Consider the following 12,871-nt stretch of genomic DNA (forward strand, 5'->3'; position numbering starts at 1 on the left):
AATTGCATGATTAAACTTTCCCAAGATCAGCCATTAACATCCGCAGACAATTTAATTCAAATGAAGCGGAGAATACAGCCGAAGGTTTAAACGCCAAAGCTCAAATGTGAGGCTGATGGGGTGAGCCATAAAAAAAAAATAAAAATCACACGCACAAAAAAGGACATTGCTGGTTATTACTAAGACAGAGGTTTATTGTGTCCTTTAAAACAATTAACCTGGCCTTTTTTTTATGGCAAGTACCAGAATTCATAAACTGAAGCTTATGTCCTGGTACTTTTTTCATTGTCCCTGTAGCCTATTTTCATTTATGTCTGCAGCACAATGAATTAGAGCAGCATTAAATCATACATGAACACTCTAATAAAGTAGCATTTATTGCAATATTTAGCTTTTTCTACAATCGGGGACTTTTGCTGGCTAAATTAAGTACCAAATGAGTGCAATTCCTGAAGAGGAAATACATGTTTAGATGCTTCTTTTGTTCAGGGTATAGAATTATGATAAAAAACAAAGCTACAATGTAGTTTGATGGCTACGAGGGACTAAAACGTCCAGAATAAGACATCAAATGGTGTCCAAAGGACTTCATTGTTCTTTAACTCTCATCTAGTTTCCAGTGCGCCATCTCTGATCCTCCACCTCCAAGAGGCACTGAAATCAGGAGCCGGGACGCAGCAGAGCTTCAGCCCAGACTCTTGAACCTCCTCGTCGTGAGCCACTGTGCAGCCCAGCTGTGTCTCCAAGGTGAAAACTCTCTCGGAGATCTTAAAACGGAAAGAAAAGTTCATTTAGAATGGGTGTAATGGTGGATAGCAGTAAATTTCACGAAAAAGGTTTTTCTTTTTAGCAAAGTCTAACATGAATAATTGTGTCTAGCGGGAACTTGGGATGCTTCTGTACTGTCCTAATAAGTCATAATAGAGTCCAGGTACACCACGAAAATATAGCCTCATATTTAAAAAGGACAATGAGGAGATGTTGGGTCTCACTTGATCGCTGATGCCGGTGGCGATGTGGCCCACCTTCACCCGCCGCGTCTCTCGGATTTGGATGATTGTCCCGTTGAAGTCTCGGATGCAGACGTCCACCCCTAGACCCGGACAAAAAAAGGTTACCGTTTGATTCTGCGTGTGTGAGTGAGAGAGAGTTAGCGTGTGAGCGTTAGGTGCGCTTTGGTGATGCACCTTGGAAGCAGCACGGTTGAGGCGGCGAGTGGCCCAACAAGTCTAAACTGACGCACTGGTGCCCTTCTGGCTGGCTGCTGTCAGAGCAGACTCCCGAACTATAGTCGTCGGCGGGGCTCAGCGACCAGCGGCCCGAGTCCTGAACAAACCAAGCGCAACTCTTAAAACACTTAAACCATTTTTTTCCCCCTCGACATCACATCTGTTCTCTGATTGGTTGGAAGAAATCAGATGCTTTTACTGCCTTTCAGTTAGGCAACCACTTGGATTTGTCAAGTTGGCCAAATATGGTTTCCAGGCAGGTGATGATTGGAGATATATTTTGTGCAGAGTGACGTATTTAATCATTTCTTTTTTTTTAAATTCTAGTTTATGATTAGAAAAATAAATACATATATAAATAGATACATATAGGTTGGAATTGGCCTTCTGACAAGAAAAACCATAAAACAAACAAACAAAAAAATGGCGCCAGAGGTACTAGTTAGCCCCAAGGACAACATGAGTAGCCTACTGCTCATGGTTATCATACAGTCAGAATCTAATATTGGCCCATGCCTAATTGACATGCAACTGTACCGTTATGAGTTTCGAATTACCTTCTTGTCCCACGGATCCCGGTTGGAGTAGGTGTCGCTGCTAAGACAAGACAAGAGCTGCTCCTGCATCTCAGCGGAGTGAAGCTGAGAAAGGCTACTGAGATAGAAGTCTAAAGAAAAAAAAAAACCAGAAAGCGCTGTAAAATATGGTGCATAGAGGAGCCAAGACAGTGAACGGGAAGCTCACCTCTCTCTAGTTTACGCAGCTCAAGTTCTGGAACAGTGTTGGTGATCCTGTTTTTCGACTGGTTTAAATCGAAATGAGTTCCTTGCTCACACACGTCGGCTTCGTCCTCATCGGCGTCGTTCAGCTGCACTATCGAACTCCTGTCCGTGTTCTTCTCCTCATCGTTTTCACACTCGACTGGTGGAGAGTCTGGAGGTTTGTTGGCGAAATAAAGAGGTTCCGTGTAGGAACTCCTCCATGGGCTTCTGAGTCCGCCAACTGCATGCGAAAGGTGAAGGATAAGGCATGAGTAAGTTAAGAATAAAGCTAACATAAAGGTAAAGTCAAGATACAGCTGTGGTAAAGTTAAGGACAAAGCTAAGCTAAAGGTATGGACCCCATGTAAATTCCAGAGGAGGAGTATAAGCACCTTGTTTGAGCGCTCTGGCCGCACGTTCCTTCATGTCACTGGCCGACGCTCTCTTGCTGGGATCCTTCTGCAGTCCCGCCTTGATCAACTCCGCAGTGAGAGGGCCGCAGTCTGGCGGGATCTCTCGGTGCGGCGGTGGGTCGTTGGCGATCTGTTGACAACAGGGCGTCCATATGGCAGGGATGTCCAAACGTTTTCGTTTGAGGTCCACATCCAGAAAAATAGTTTGAATATAAAAAAAGGTTCAACAGTATATAAAGAAAAAAAAAATTTCAGACACCCTCCTTTTTCACTCTGACCACCTTCACCTTTTTTAACGAACCTTGTGGCCCATGTCAAATGTCATTTTTAGTTTTGTTTTGTTTTGTTTTGGTTACCTCGCGGGTCGCTAAAAATAGATGGCGAGCCACAAATAACCCTCGGCCCGCAGTTTGGAAACCCCTGCTTTATGGCATGGATGTACTGCACTTAATGTCCTCCCTTATTTGAGCATTGATTGCAGTATTCACATTTTTGAAGTCTCATTTCATAAACTCAAGATGATGAGTATTTTTTGCCACCTGTGTCGTACGGTACCTTAAGGAAGAGCCGACAGGTGTAATATCTGGTCCAAGGTGGGCACCCATTGAGCATGTGCAGTAACATGCAGCAGCTGCTCCACACATCTGCTCTGGCTCCGCGGGGTTCGCCCATCACCATTTCGGGGGCCATGTGCGTCTCGGTACCTTTCAGGTCTTTTTTCAATAAGATGGCCAACAGTGAGGAATAATGTGGTAGATGTCATATTATTTGGCGGTCCGCCTCCAGACGGTCCTACCTCGAGACCCACTGAGACTCTGCCCGCCAGTGTCCAATCTCTCAGCGTGGCCAAAATCGCACAGGAAGGAGTCTCTGCCGTCCTCAGACAACAACACGTTGTCGGCTGAGGGACAAAAGGAGAAAAAAAAAATTATGGAGCTTGGGTGACTTCCATGACTTATGCATACTTGAAGGGCTGTTTAATTGGAAACAGAGCAGCTGTACACGGCCAGAAAGAAAAGGGGAGGGGTGTGAAAAAAGGGAGAGATGGAATACAAAACTACAAGTAAGTGCAGTTGTGGTGGCATTTCCTTTCAGTTCATCTACCTTTCTCTTACCTTTTTTTCTGCACCCCCCCCACCCCCTTGTCTCAATTACTTCCTGCTCTTCATATCATCCCTCCCCCTCTTCTCTCCCTCTCTCTCTCTCTCCTTTTTTTGCCACCACACATGCGCCTTGGCTTCCTAGCAGCGGCTGAGTCACGGGGGGAAATTCCCAAAACCCGCCGCTGCTTTCCTCACGCTCGGTCACAGGTGCTGTAAATCCATGTGAGACCAAACGTCTGGATGACAGCTAATTAATGTCAGGGCAGGTCTTGTTGCAGTTCTCAAGCTACAGGATGGGCCATGTAGAGATTTTTTTTATTTATGTTTCAGATACATGAGATATCACAGGAACACAAAACCTAGCTAGATAGGCAGATAGATCGATAGATAGCTAGGTCGCTATCTAGCTAGCTAGCTCGCTAGCTAGATTGACCGATAGATGAGTCAGTTTGCTAGTTAGCAGTCTACTTCCTGGTTCATGGAGGCCATTTTGATTCTTTGATTCCTGCCTCTGCATCTTTATCCGGAACATAATACCAAAAACCAAAACATAAGAGCTTCATCTTTGAAGCTCAGTGGAAATTGTTTTAGGCCCGTGTCCCATCCATCCACAAAAGTGTATGCGGAATTAAACAGGTAGAAATAAAATTGACCACAAATACCTTTCACATCAAGATGAACCACTTTCTTCTTGGCTAGGTACTCAAGGGCTGTCGCGACTTGCAACAGGTAGTAGAGGCTCAGGTCCTCCGGCAGCCGCCCACGCTGTATAATCATCTGGCTGAGCGAGCCTGGATGGAAAGGGTGCCTTCTTATTTACCGCTGTATATCACAGCATTATCGCGGGCAACGATAAAGAAGCGCTTGCCAGATTTGTGGTCCATGAGAAAGAAAACATAAGGCCCGTCTCGGACAACTCCGAAGAGCTCTAGGATGCGAGGAGATCGGAGGGCACTCCACGTGCTCGCCTCCTCGCTGTTGAACCTCTTCATGGGGATCTAGAAGGAGGAAGGCGTTAAAGGAAAATCCAAGCTGGGCTATGAATTGCGGATTCGCTCTGTGTTACCTTTTTGACGGCAAACTTGAACCCAGTGTTGACATCTTGAGCGCTATGGACTTCGCCGTAGGAGCCTTCCTTGATGAACTCTGACAGGACAAACTCCCTTCCTTCCTTATACTCTGAATCAACAGGCTGGATGTTCTGATGAGGGTAAAAGGCAAACGACATATTTGTGATTAAAGCGGACATATTTAGGAAAAACCGCCATTATTTCTGGAATAGCACGAAATTATTGGCGGTATCTGTCCAATTTCTGTTCTTCAGGTGTTGCGTTACAAACACACAGTGTAGCATATGAAGAGCCAATTTCCCCATGGCGGGGAATATGCTGCAACGTCGCTCGTCACTGTTTTAGCACTGGGACAAAGCCATGTCCAATATAAAAATATTGCTTTGGAGCCACCTGTTGGGATCTTGGTGTCGAGTGACTAGGTTGAACTAAGTGGAAGAGCTTCCTTTTGTCAAGCAATAGCCTTGTTAAACAACAACAAAAATGCTTTGCTAGCATTTAAGGCATCTATAATCAATTACAAACCTTTCTGGGTAGCTGCTATTCACAGCAGGGCTTGTCTACGATCATGAATAGTCACGCGTCAGTATTTGATGGTTTACTGTACGCCTGCATGGCGCGGACATTTTATTAAGACACCTGGGAACTGTTTTTAATGTATATGTTAAAAAAAAAAAGCACAACATGTCCCCCGCATAAATAACTCACTTCGTTGTAAAAAATGATCCCCTCATTGTCGACGGACTGCCACTTGTCTTCTTCCTCCTCCCCGGCATTGCGCTCTACCTCTTTAAAGAAGGGCCCCGCGTAGCACGCGTCGCCCTGGCTGACGCTACCTCGCAGGCCGGCGAGGGCCAGCGAGCAGTCGCCGGCGCTGCTGAGCGAGTCGCTGTCTGGTCCGTAGGAGCAGAGGCTACATAGAGTGCCCGGGAATGGCTCGGCCCAGGTCAGCGGGGAGCAGCCGGAGCCTGTGTTGTAGAGCTTAGTGCCATAGAGGGGAGGCACTACATCCTCCCCCTCTGCGCTCTCCACGCTGCTGCAGCACGAGGATCTGAGGCGGCTCCTTCCTGCGTGCAGCGAGTCCTCCTGCAAGAGCGAAAAGCATTGATGATTTCTTCAAATATCGATCATGCACAATGGTTGTTATTGAACACAAACTGACAACTAGTGTTACTTTCCGTTGCTGCACTTGTTCCTTGTGGCCATTCGGTGCTCCCACTGGTATGAATCTATTAAGGCTATTAACCCTCCTGTTGTCCTCGGGTCAAAATGACCCATCACTGTGTTAAAAACGCCCCAAAAACCCCCTAAATGATATTTTTTTAACTTGACATTTTATGACTTTTCCTAGATTGGCCCAACTGCAGAAAAATTTAAATGTTTTTATTCACATTTCCGTGGAAGCTGTACAAAAAAAAGTACAAAGGTGGTCTTCGGGTCAAAATGACCCATGAGGCAAATAGGGTTGAAATCAAGGTCACAAAGTTATTTACACACCATAGAATGTTTGAATGTATTAGTTGTGTCTCAGATCAATTAGAACACGTGAACAAGACAGTAGCAGACATAAACAATACAAGATAGGTGGCGTTCTCGTAGATGGCAGAACTCTTTTTTGTGGATTTCAAGGGGTTATAAAGGTGCTACAGATGACAGGACTCAGAATTCTCTCTGTGCTGACGCCATGAGTGTGCGTTATGACATTGAAGAGGCTCTAGAGCTGATTTTTTTCTGCTGTCCAGCAAGACAACTGATACAGAAGAGGTAGAGGATGTATCAGAAGATATATGAATATAACCCAGAGTATGATGAATCATCTTCAGACAAGAAGAAATCCTTGAAGCTGAAAGACAGACTTTCCTTTCAAAAAATGGCAAAATAACATGGTCCTCAGCAGCATACAACCAACAAGGCAGGCATGCAGAACAAAACGTACAGGAGGTCCTGAGAAACCTGATGATCCACCTTCCACAGCCACTTCCCCAGCGAGGGCAAGTAAGAAGAAGAAATGCCAGTTCTGCCCTCAAAAGAAGGACTGTAAAACACATACTGTGTGCTGTAGGTGAAAGAAAAAGGCTGCAAAGGCTGTGCACTTGCATACTGCACTACATGTGCTAAGTAGTTGAATGGGTTATCTTAATTTTCATATTTTTGTCTTGTATTGTATTGTCCTAAATAGTTTACTGGAGGAAAAAAAAGAGAGAAACTTTCGTCATTGGAATGAATACAAATGCATCCATAACTAATTTTCACACATTTTTTTCCTTTTCTTAAGCTATAGAAATCCAAGTGAAGAGGGAGAACTATATCACACATAATGTGGTGAAGGACAAGTTGTTTCTTCAAGTAATATGACATTTGGTGTATAAAATTCAATTTAGCTGCTTATTTGGGGGGTTTAGTGAAGATGGGTCATTTTGACCCGGAGGACACAGGGTGTGTACAGGAAATGAGGACAACAGGAGGGTTAAGCTAGCAACATGAGGCTAATCCTGATTCATGCCCATTTATCCAGTCCAGCATGCGCCAGTTGAGTATTTTTCTTGCCAGATTTGATTTTTTTCAGTCTCAAACACAAAAAAATGCACATTCGGGCTTTTTTGGCAACCGTGACAGAGCGGGACACTGCCCATGCCATATGGGCCACCGTTAATGTTGACGCCTGCTAACCCTGGATTGATTGATGAATTTAAGTGGTCAAAAGGTTCAACCAAGGACTTTTTTTCCCCCACCTCTTTGAAAAATTGTGCTTACTTGGATGTGCTCCAGGGAACTCCCACTCTCCTGTTCAGGCACTCCAGAGGGCACCGTAGTATCTGTGTGGTATCTGCTATGTTGCCGCTCCTCTTCTTTCTTGTTCTTCTCCAAAGGAACTTTTTTCCGGCCTTTGCGCTTCACTCTTTTTCGGGGCTTCTTTCTGGGGCCGAGTGGCGTTGGCGCTTGGACGGAGGCCGTGGTTGGGCAAGCCACATTGTTGTGCTCCGGCTGCAGACTGAAGCAAAAGTATGCATTCAAACAAGGACAACTCCATTTTGATATGAATTCTTTTTTTTTTTTTGAAGCGCGAATGATACCTGACGATAAAACAGCCAGATGAGGGGACGTAGGAACGCTCAAAACAGGACGGACTAAATTCCTGTGAGTCCTGAGTTTCACCTAGAGGACAGCGGCATGTTAGATGATGAGAGTTTTGATTGTTTTGATATGATGGAATCGTCATAATTACATTCAGCCTGTGCAATGAAGGGGGAGCTCTTCAGCGATGTCTCTCCGACTTGCTCGGCAGTGCCCTGAGCCAGCACTTTGTTCAACAGGGGACTCAAACGCGCGATGTAGTCCACTTTGCTGCTCTTCCACTGCTCTTCGTCCTCCTCCTCTTCCCCTTGCTGCTGCTGTTGCTGTTGCCGTTTGTGGTGCTGCTGGGTTCCTTTCTCCCCAGCTGTGCATTTGGGGTACGAGGCCTTAAGGTTGGCCAGCGGCGACCCCGAGAACGGGGCGGTGGAGTTTAAGATCCTCTGGCTCACTGCCATGCCTGCTGAGCTGAGATTTTTGGAAAAAACAAAACACTGCAGTTATCATATGGCATTATAATTTAACGTTTTGTGGCAAGTGAAATCAAGCAAACATCATAAATCAGATTGCAAAAACAATTCCATCAAGTATGTTGCTTTTTCATTTCAACTTTTCACGTTCCATGAAACAATGATATGAAAACATGTGGATAGTCCACACTGCAATGCTCATTTGAATTCAAATAATTGTTTAGCCCTACTTCAAACCAACCAAATCTAAATACATTTGCATCACGGGCCGCATTTTCAAAAACATCTGAGTCACCCGAATGGCTTTTTTGCTTGTGATTTCTTGATCACAGCGACCGCATTTGAAATCCATTCTCTCTTTCTGCTCTTGGCAATGGAACAACAGACACTTCATCTTGTTTACACATAGCTTTCTGTTCATTTCATCGCAACGACCACAGAGTAATGTTATTACTCTGTAACAACAGACACTTTGTGGAAAGGCTTCAAGTTGGCTTTCATTCTCGATGTACTCCGTAAGGAGCCAAACGTCCAATGAAAATGTGTTTGATTTCATCATATCTGTATCGTCAGCTAGAGCTGCACTTCCTCTTTAGACCAAACCTCCAATCCATATTCATTATTGAAGACAAATCAAGGCGAAACCTGATGGCTGTTACTTTGTTTTACGGGTTGCCACTTTTGGATGAATTGAGCTGACTAACAATTGAAAAGAAATGCACTTTTCAGTCTGAAAACTGGGGGTTGCAAAATTAGCCATTAAAACTACGACGACGACATATTTGGACTCAAAACGTGAATTGCATTGACTTGATGATCACAGAACGCCGCAATTCCATTTCCACACATCCTCGCTTGTATGCCCGCTTACAAAACATGAAAACGTGCAACATACGAGGTCAGCCGCGAAAGCATACGTTTACCTTTCAGCCACTAAATGTGCAATCACAGTCATTCGCCTGCCCTGAGAACTAAAAAAACCCAATATCTCTGATGACATTTACAATGCGTGCTGACTTGACTCAGCTACACTGACATTTCCAGGACAGGAAGCAGCCAGAAAAAAAAAAAAGGTCCAATGTCCAACTGCAGAAGAGCATACAAAACCACAACAATGACCATTTCTAGGGGGATTGTAGGTAATCATTCTCTTCTTTATAGAACTACTGATTAAGGTCACGAAACCAAATGTGTGGGGGTTTTTTTTTTGGCGGGTAGAGATGACACAGGAAACTCAGTCGGGCCTGCTGAGCAGAGTTGGGTTGTCGAATAACTCAAGCGAGCACTGGTTTCAGTTAGGGGAATTGTATGACACTTTATACACGAACAATGAACAAGTATGTCCCGCCTCGGCGTGTTGCGTTACAACATGCCGAGCCATAAGTGCGTGCACTGTAAGCATCTAGGTCGCTTCTCCGGAGCCAGCTATCAGCGAGAGCACAACCGGGGGAAGGACGTCAGCATGCGGAAACATTTTACATTTCATAGCAGTCGCTCGAGTGAGGTCATTACCTTCTGGCTCTGCAAGAACAAAGCGATCCCAATGTCGCTTCCTTTCGAAGGCACACCCGAACCGGTGGAAAGAAGGAAGACGGCGAGTTTCCAAGCAAAAACGATCAACCGGAAAAAAAAACCTTCGAGAGAAAGTGTCCCTGAGCTGACGTATCCCTCTACGTGCGTGCAAACAGCAATAAAGGTGCAAGCGGCTCCTGTCCTTTTTTTTGCTCTTGACACTCACTGTACTGCTGCTGCTCCTTTGGTAGGAGGAGTCTGCTAGCGACTGAGGGGAAATGCCACAACCTACTCGCACACTCCGCGGCTGTTCCATTAAAATAAAATAATAAATAAAAATGTCAGGGATTGACAATAGCTAAGTTGGATCCACTTGGATCATCAATAAAAAAACAAAACAAAAAAAAACCCCAACAATGTATCTGAAGGACACATGCATGGAAAAAAAATCAATGTCCTCTGTGTCTTTGGGTGCGATACAAGGTATCCTGGATTAAGCCGTTTAGATCGTTAATATGGATTTCTTTTTTTCGTTTCGGCCAATACTGATGCTGACATTTGGCAAAAATAAAGTTCTGAAAGTCAATAAATTGTCAGAGAGAAAAATATATAAAATGGATAAAATAGCTTCTATTTTGGTCCCTTAGCTGTTACAAAAATAAAGATATGGATTACAGGCACAACATTTGACTGTTCTACAATACATTGTGTTTCATATGTCTGGGTCACTTTACATGATCATATATGACTGTTGAAGATGTGAAAACCCAACGTATATTTATTTACGGCGATTGATGTTAAGTTTTTGTAGCAAAAATGTTAATATTGTAATCTAATCAATTAATGTTTGCGGTAAAACTGGCCCGTCGATTCATTGGTCAGGTGCTAGTTTCAAGTAATAATCACTCGATTAGACCATTTAAAGGCGCAATTTACTTTGTAATCTAAAAATGAACCCCCCCCCAAAACATAGTCCTTTATGCACCATTGTTTTGAATATCTTTTTATTATCCTTCCGGGAAACCATTTCTAAAAGAGAAAAGATAGTAACATCATGCATTTTAGAGGCGGCCCCAGCAACAAATGCACCTGCACTGTCCTACAAAATACAACATTTGACTCGAAACGACACTCACAATTGTAAATATACTGTATTGTTAACTGGATCCTCCTCCATTATGAGTGTACTCTTGATTTCAACTCCACATGGTGACAGCGGCTATCTTGAGCTAACTTGTGGTGCAAACACACACCCACGCAGATTAATGAAATTCCAAAGGCTTTAGTAAGAGTAGTGAAAAGGGGGCTCGATTTACAGACACACAAACACAGGATGCTTGGCAACGCTTGTTAAAATTTGGCCACTTGACTTACGGTGAAAAATGATTGGTAATAATTATATAACAACATGCAATGTTGACTGTCTCGTATGCATTGCTTGTTTGCAGCAGACAAAAGTTCTATGATCGAATATGGAGTCTCTCAATCATGATCTTTTTGGGTCAAAATCACTTTAAGGTGCTTTTGGTGTGCTTTGCAGAATCACTCAGTCATCATGAAAATATAGAATGAAACTCTGATGTCTTGTGATGAGAATATATTAGTATCCTGCTCTGCTAACTACTGTATGTAAATTGATCGTGTACATTCTATTTTCAGAATCATATTAAGCATTTTTCAGGTATCCCTGAAATTTCTTGTCACACTGTAATTATGGGATAACTAACCACCTGTTAGGAATACCCTATCATGTTTTCAGTGACATGACAACCATCTTTTCGTGTTTCTTTAATTGACGGTGATACAGATGAGTTGGTTTGTGTTTTTATCAAATCTATTGTACTTTATAGTGTGTGATTGGTGCTGGCAATTGCACTAATTCATAAGCAATCGACTGGTGTTTAGATGTTACAACAAAACATAGTTTTATTGACTTAGTTGTGTCATTTCGAAACATTTCCCCTGCAATTAGACTACTGACACCAAGATTTACGCTATTTTACCAGTTTTACAGTAAAGAAAACTCATTTTTCTGCACTTTCTTTCCAGTTCAACACAGTTTAACGCGTCAACTGTGTTTTGAAACTATATATTAGGGAATATGAAAAATTCGTAACTAGATCATTTAAATGCATGCGAAGGTAAAAACAATACGGATTTTTGGCGAGAGTTTGAGTAACCAGAAACCGCAAAAGTTAACATGCGGGCTTCAACTTTTTTTTTTTTTTTTTGCGAAGCAGGCAAATGTGTCGGCAGTTTATTACGAAATTTGTCAAATACCTCCTTTTGTTTCCAACGAGTGTTTATGTTTTCATTTACTGCTGACATTTCTTTTGTGCCACATAAACCTTAAGAAAAAGAAGAAAGGTCCTCACCAGACCGGAAATGAACAGAAAATAAGTTTATCTTGCGCAAAATATTGACATCGCGAAGACTACAGATAAAAGAGACAAGAGTCAGAGGCACACAAACGCCTTAAAGTAAAATATGGATGATATTTGTTTACTTACCTAGTGTCTTAGTAGTAGGCGTTGGTCGTTTGTTGCGACGGAAAAGTAAGTTTGAGTGAATTCGTATTTTTTTCCTGGTTGGTTCATTTTTTTCAAAGTAACTGTCAGACTCCTATTTTTGCCACAACAGCAATACAAGTTGTACAACAATTTGAAGTTTATAAATAGTCAATTTTTTAATGCACTTTTTATCTTCATTAGGTTCGAGTGTCATGACACTCTTTGTCATTTTACAAATGCGCCGGTTCTTTTAATTTGAAGTAAAACTTGGTGTCCAAATATCCTGTATGAGGTGGCGTGTTTAACAAAAACTTGATGGAGGCCGCACAGTTCCGCTTTCTTGAAGTCCAAGGCGAAAGTATTTTTTCCTTTATTTATTTACTGAACCCATTAATTTTTATTCGTAAGCCACCTAATTACCCGAATTCTTAATTTTGGCGCGTCTCCCACTTTTAACTAACGATTAAACAAATACCTCAAATTATTTACTGGTATTTTCCCACGCCGTACTGTAAAAGTTGGAGTATGTTCAACGTTTTATTTACTGATTCAGTCGTCTTTTGTTTCGTTTCGATTACTTTGATATATTAAAATCAAAGACAAAGTTCTCATTTTATTGCTCTAATTAAACACCGAATCTATACTGGATTGAAAACAAAAATAGCCTAAATAAAAAGTTACCACTAGATGGAGACATAATAGTCTTGTGTCAACTAGTATCCCAGTGACCA

General features: G+C 42.7%; 1 protein-coding gene across 1 annotated transcript; it reads right to left on the minus strand.

The window, feature by feature from the left end:
* Positions 1 to 166: 166 nt before the first annotated feature.
* Positions 167 to 10,021, minus strand: map3k14a (mitogen-activated protein kinase kinase kinase 14a). Its single transcript, XM_086132545.1, has 16 exons — positions 9,631 to 10,021; positions 7,803 to 8,116; positions 7,651 to 7,732; positions 7,331 to 7,568; positions 5,285 to 5,662; positions 4,573 to 4,707; positions 4,375 to 4,504; positions 4,169 to 4,297; positions 3,200 to 3,304; positions 2,959 to 3,116; positions 2,383 to 2,533; positions 1,974 to 2,231; positions 1,787 to 1,896; positions 1,188 to 1,326; positions 993 to 1,093; positions 167 to 767 (listed from the first exon to the last, which is right to left on the minus strand). Exons 2-16 carry the CDS (start codon positions 8,104 to 8,106, stop codon positions 606 to 608), a joined length of 2,580 nt encoding a protein of 859 aa, XP_085988671.1. The 5' UTR covers positions 8,107 to 8,116; positions 9,631 to 10,021; the 3' UTR covers positions 167 to 605.
* Positions 10,022 to 12,871: the final 2,850 nt, after the last annotated feature.

The sequence above is a fragment of the Hippocampus guttulatus genome, chromosome 16 (genome assembly GCF_054856545.1).
Source record: "Hippocampus guttulatus isolate MCC_2025c chromosome 16, RoL_Hgut_1.0, whole genome shotgun sequence".
In the NCBI taxonomy this organism is placed as follows: Eukaryota; Metazoa; Chordata; class Actinopteri; order Syngnathiformes; family Syngnathidae; genus Hippocampus; species Hippocampus guttulatus.

Bases quoted from the DNA above. Each gene is read 5' to 3' on its own strand.
- map3k14a (XM_086132545.1), bottom strand. From the start codon at position 8,106: ATGGCAGTGAGCCAGAGGATCTTAAACTCCACCGCCCCGTTCTCGGGG. The intron at 1,897-1,973 runs GTGAGCTTCCCG...TTTTTTCTTTAG, and splicing joins GCTGCGTAAACTAGAGAGAG to ACTTCTATCTCAGTAGCCTT. The intron at 1,327-1,786 runs GTAATTCGAAAC...TGGTTTGTTCAG, and splicing joins GGGATCCGTGGGACAAGAAG to GACTCGGGCCGCTGGTCGCT.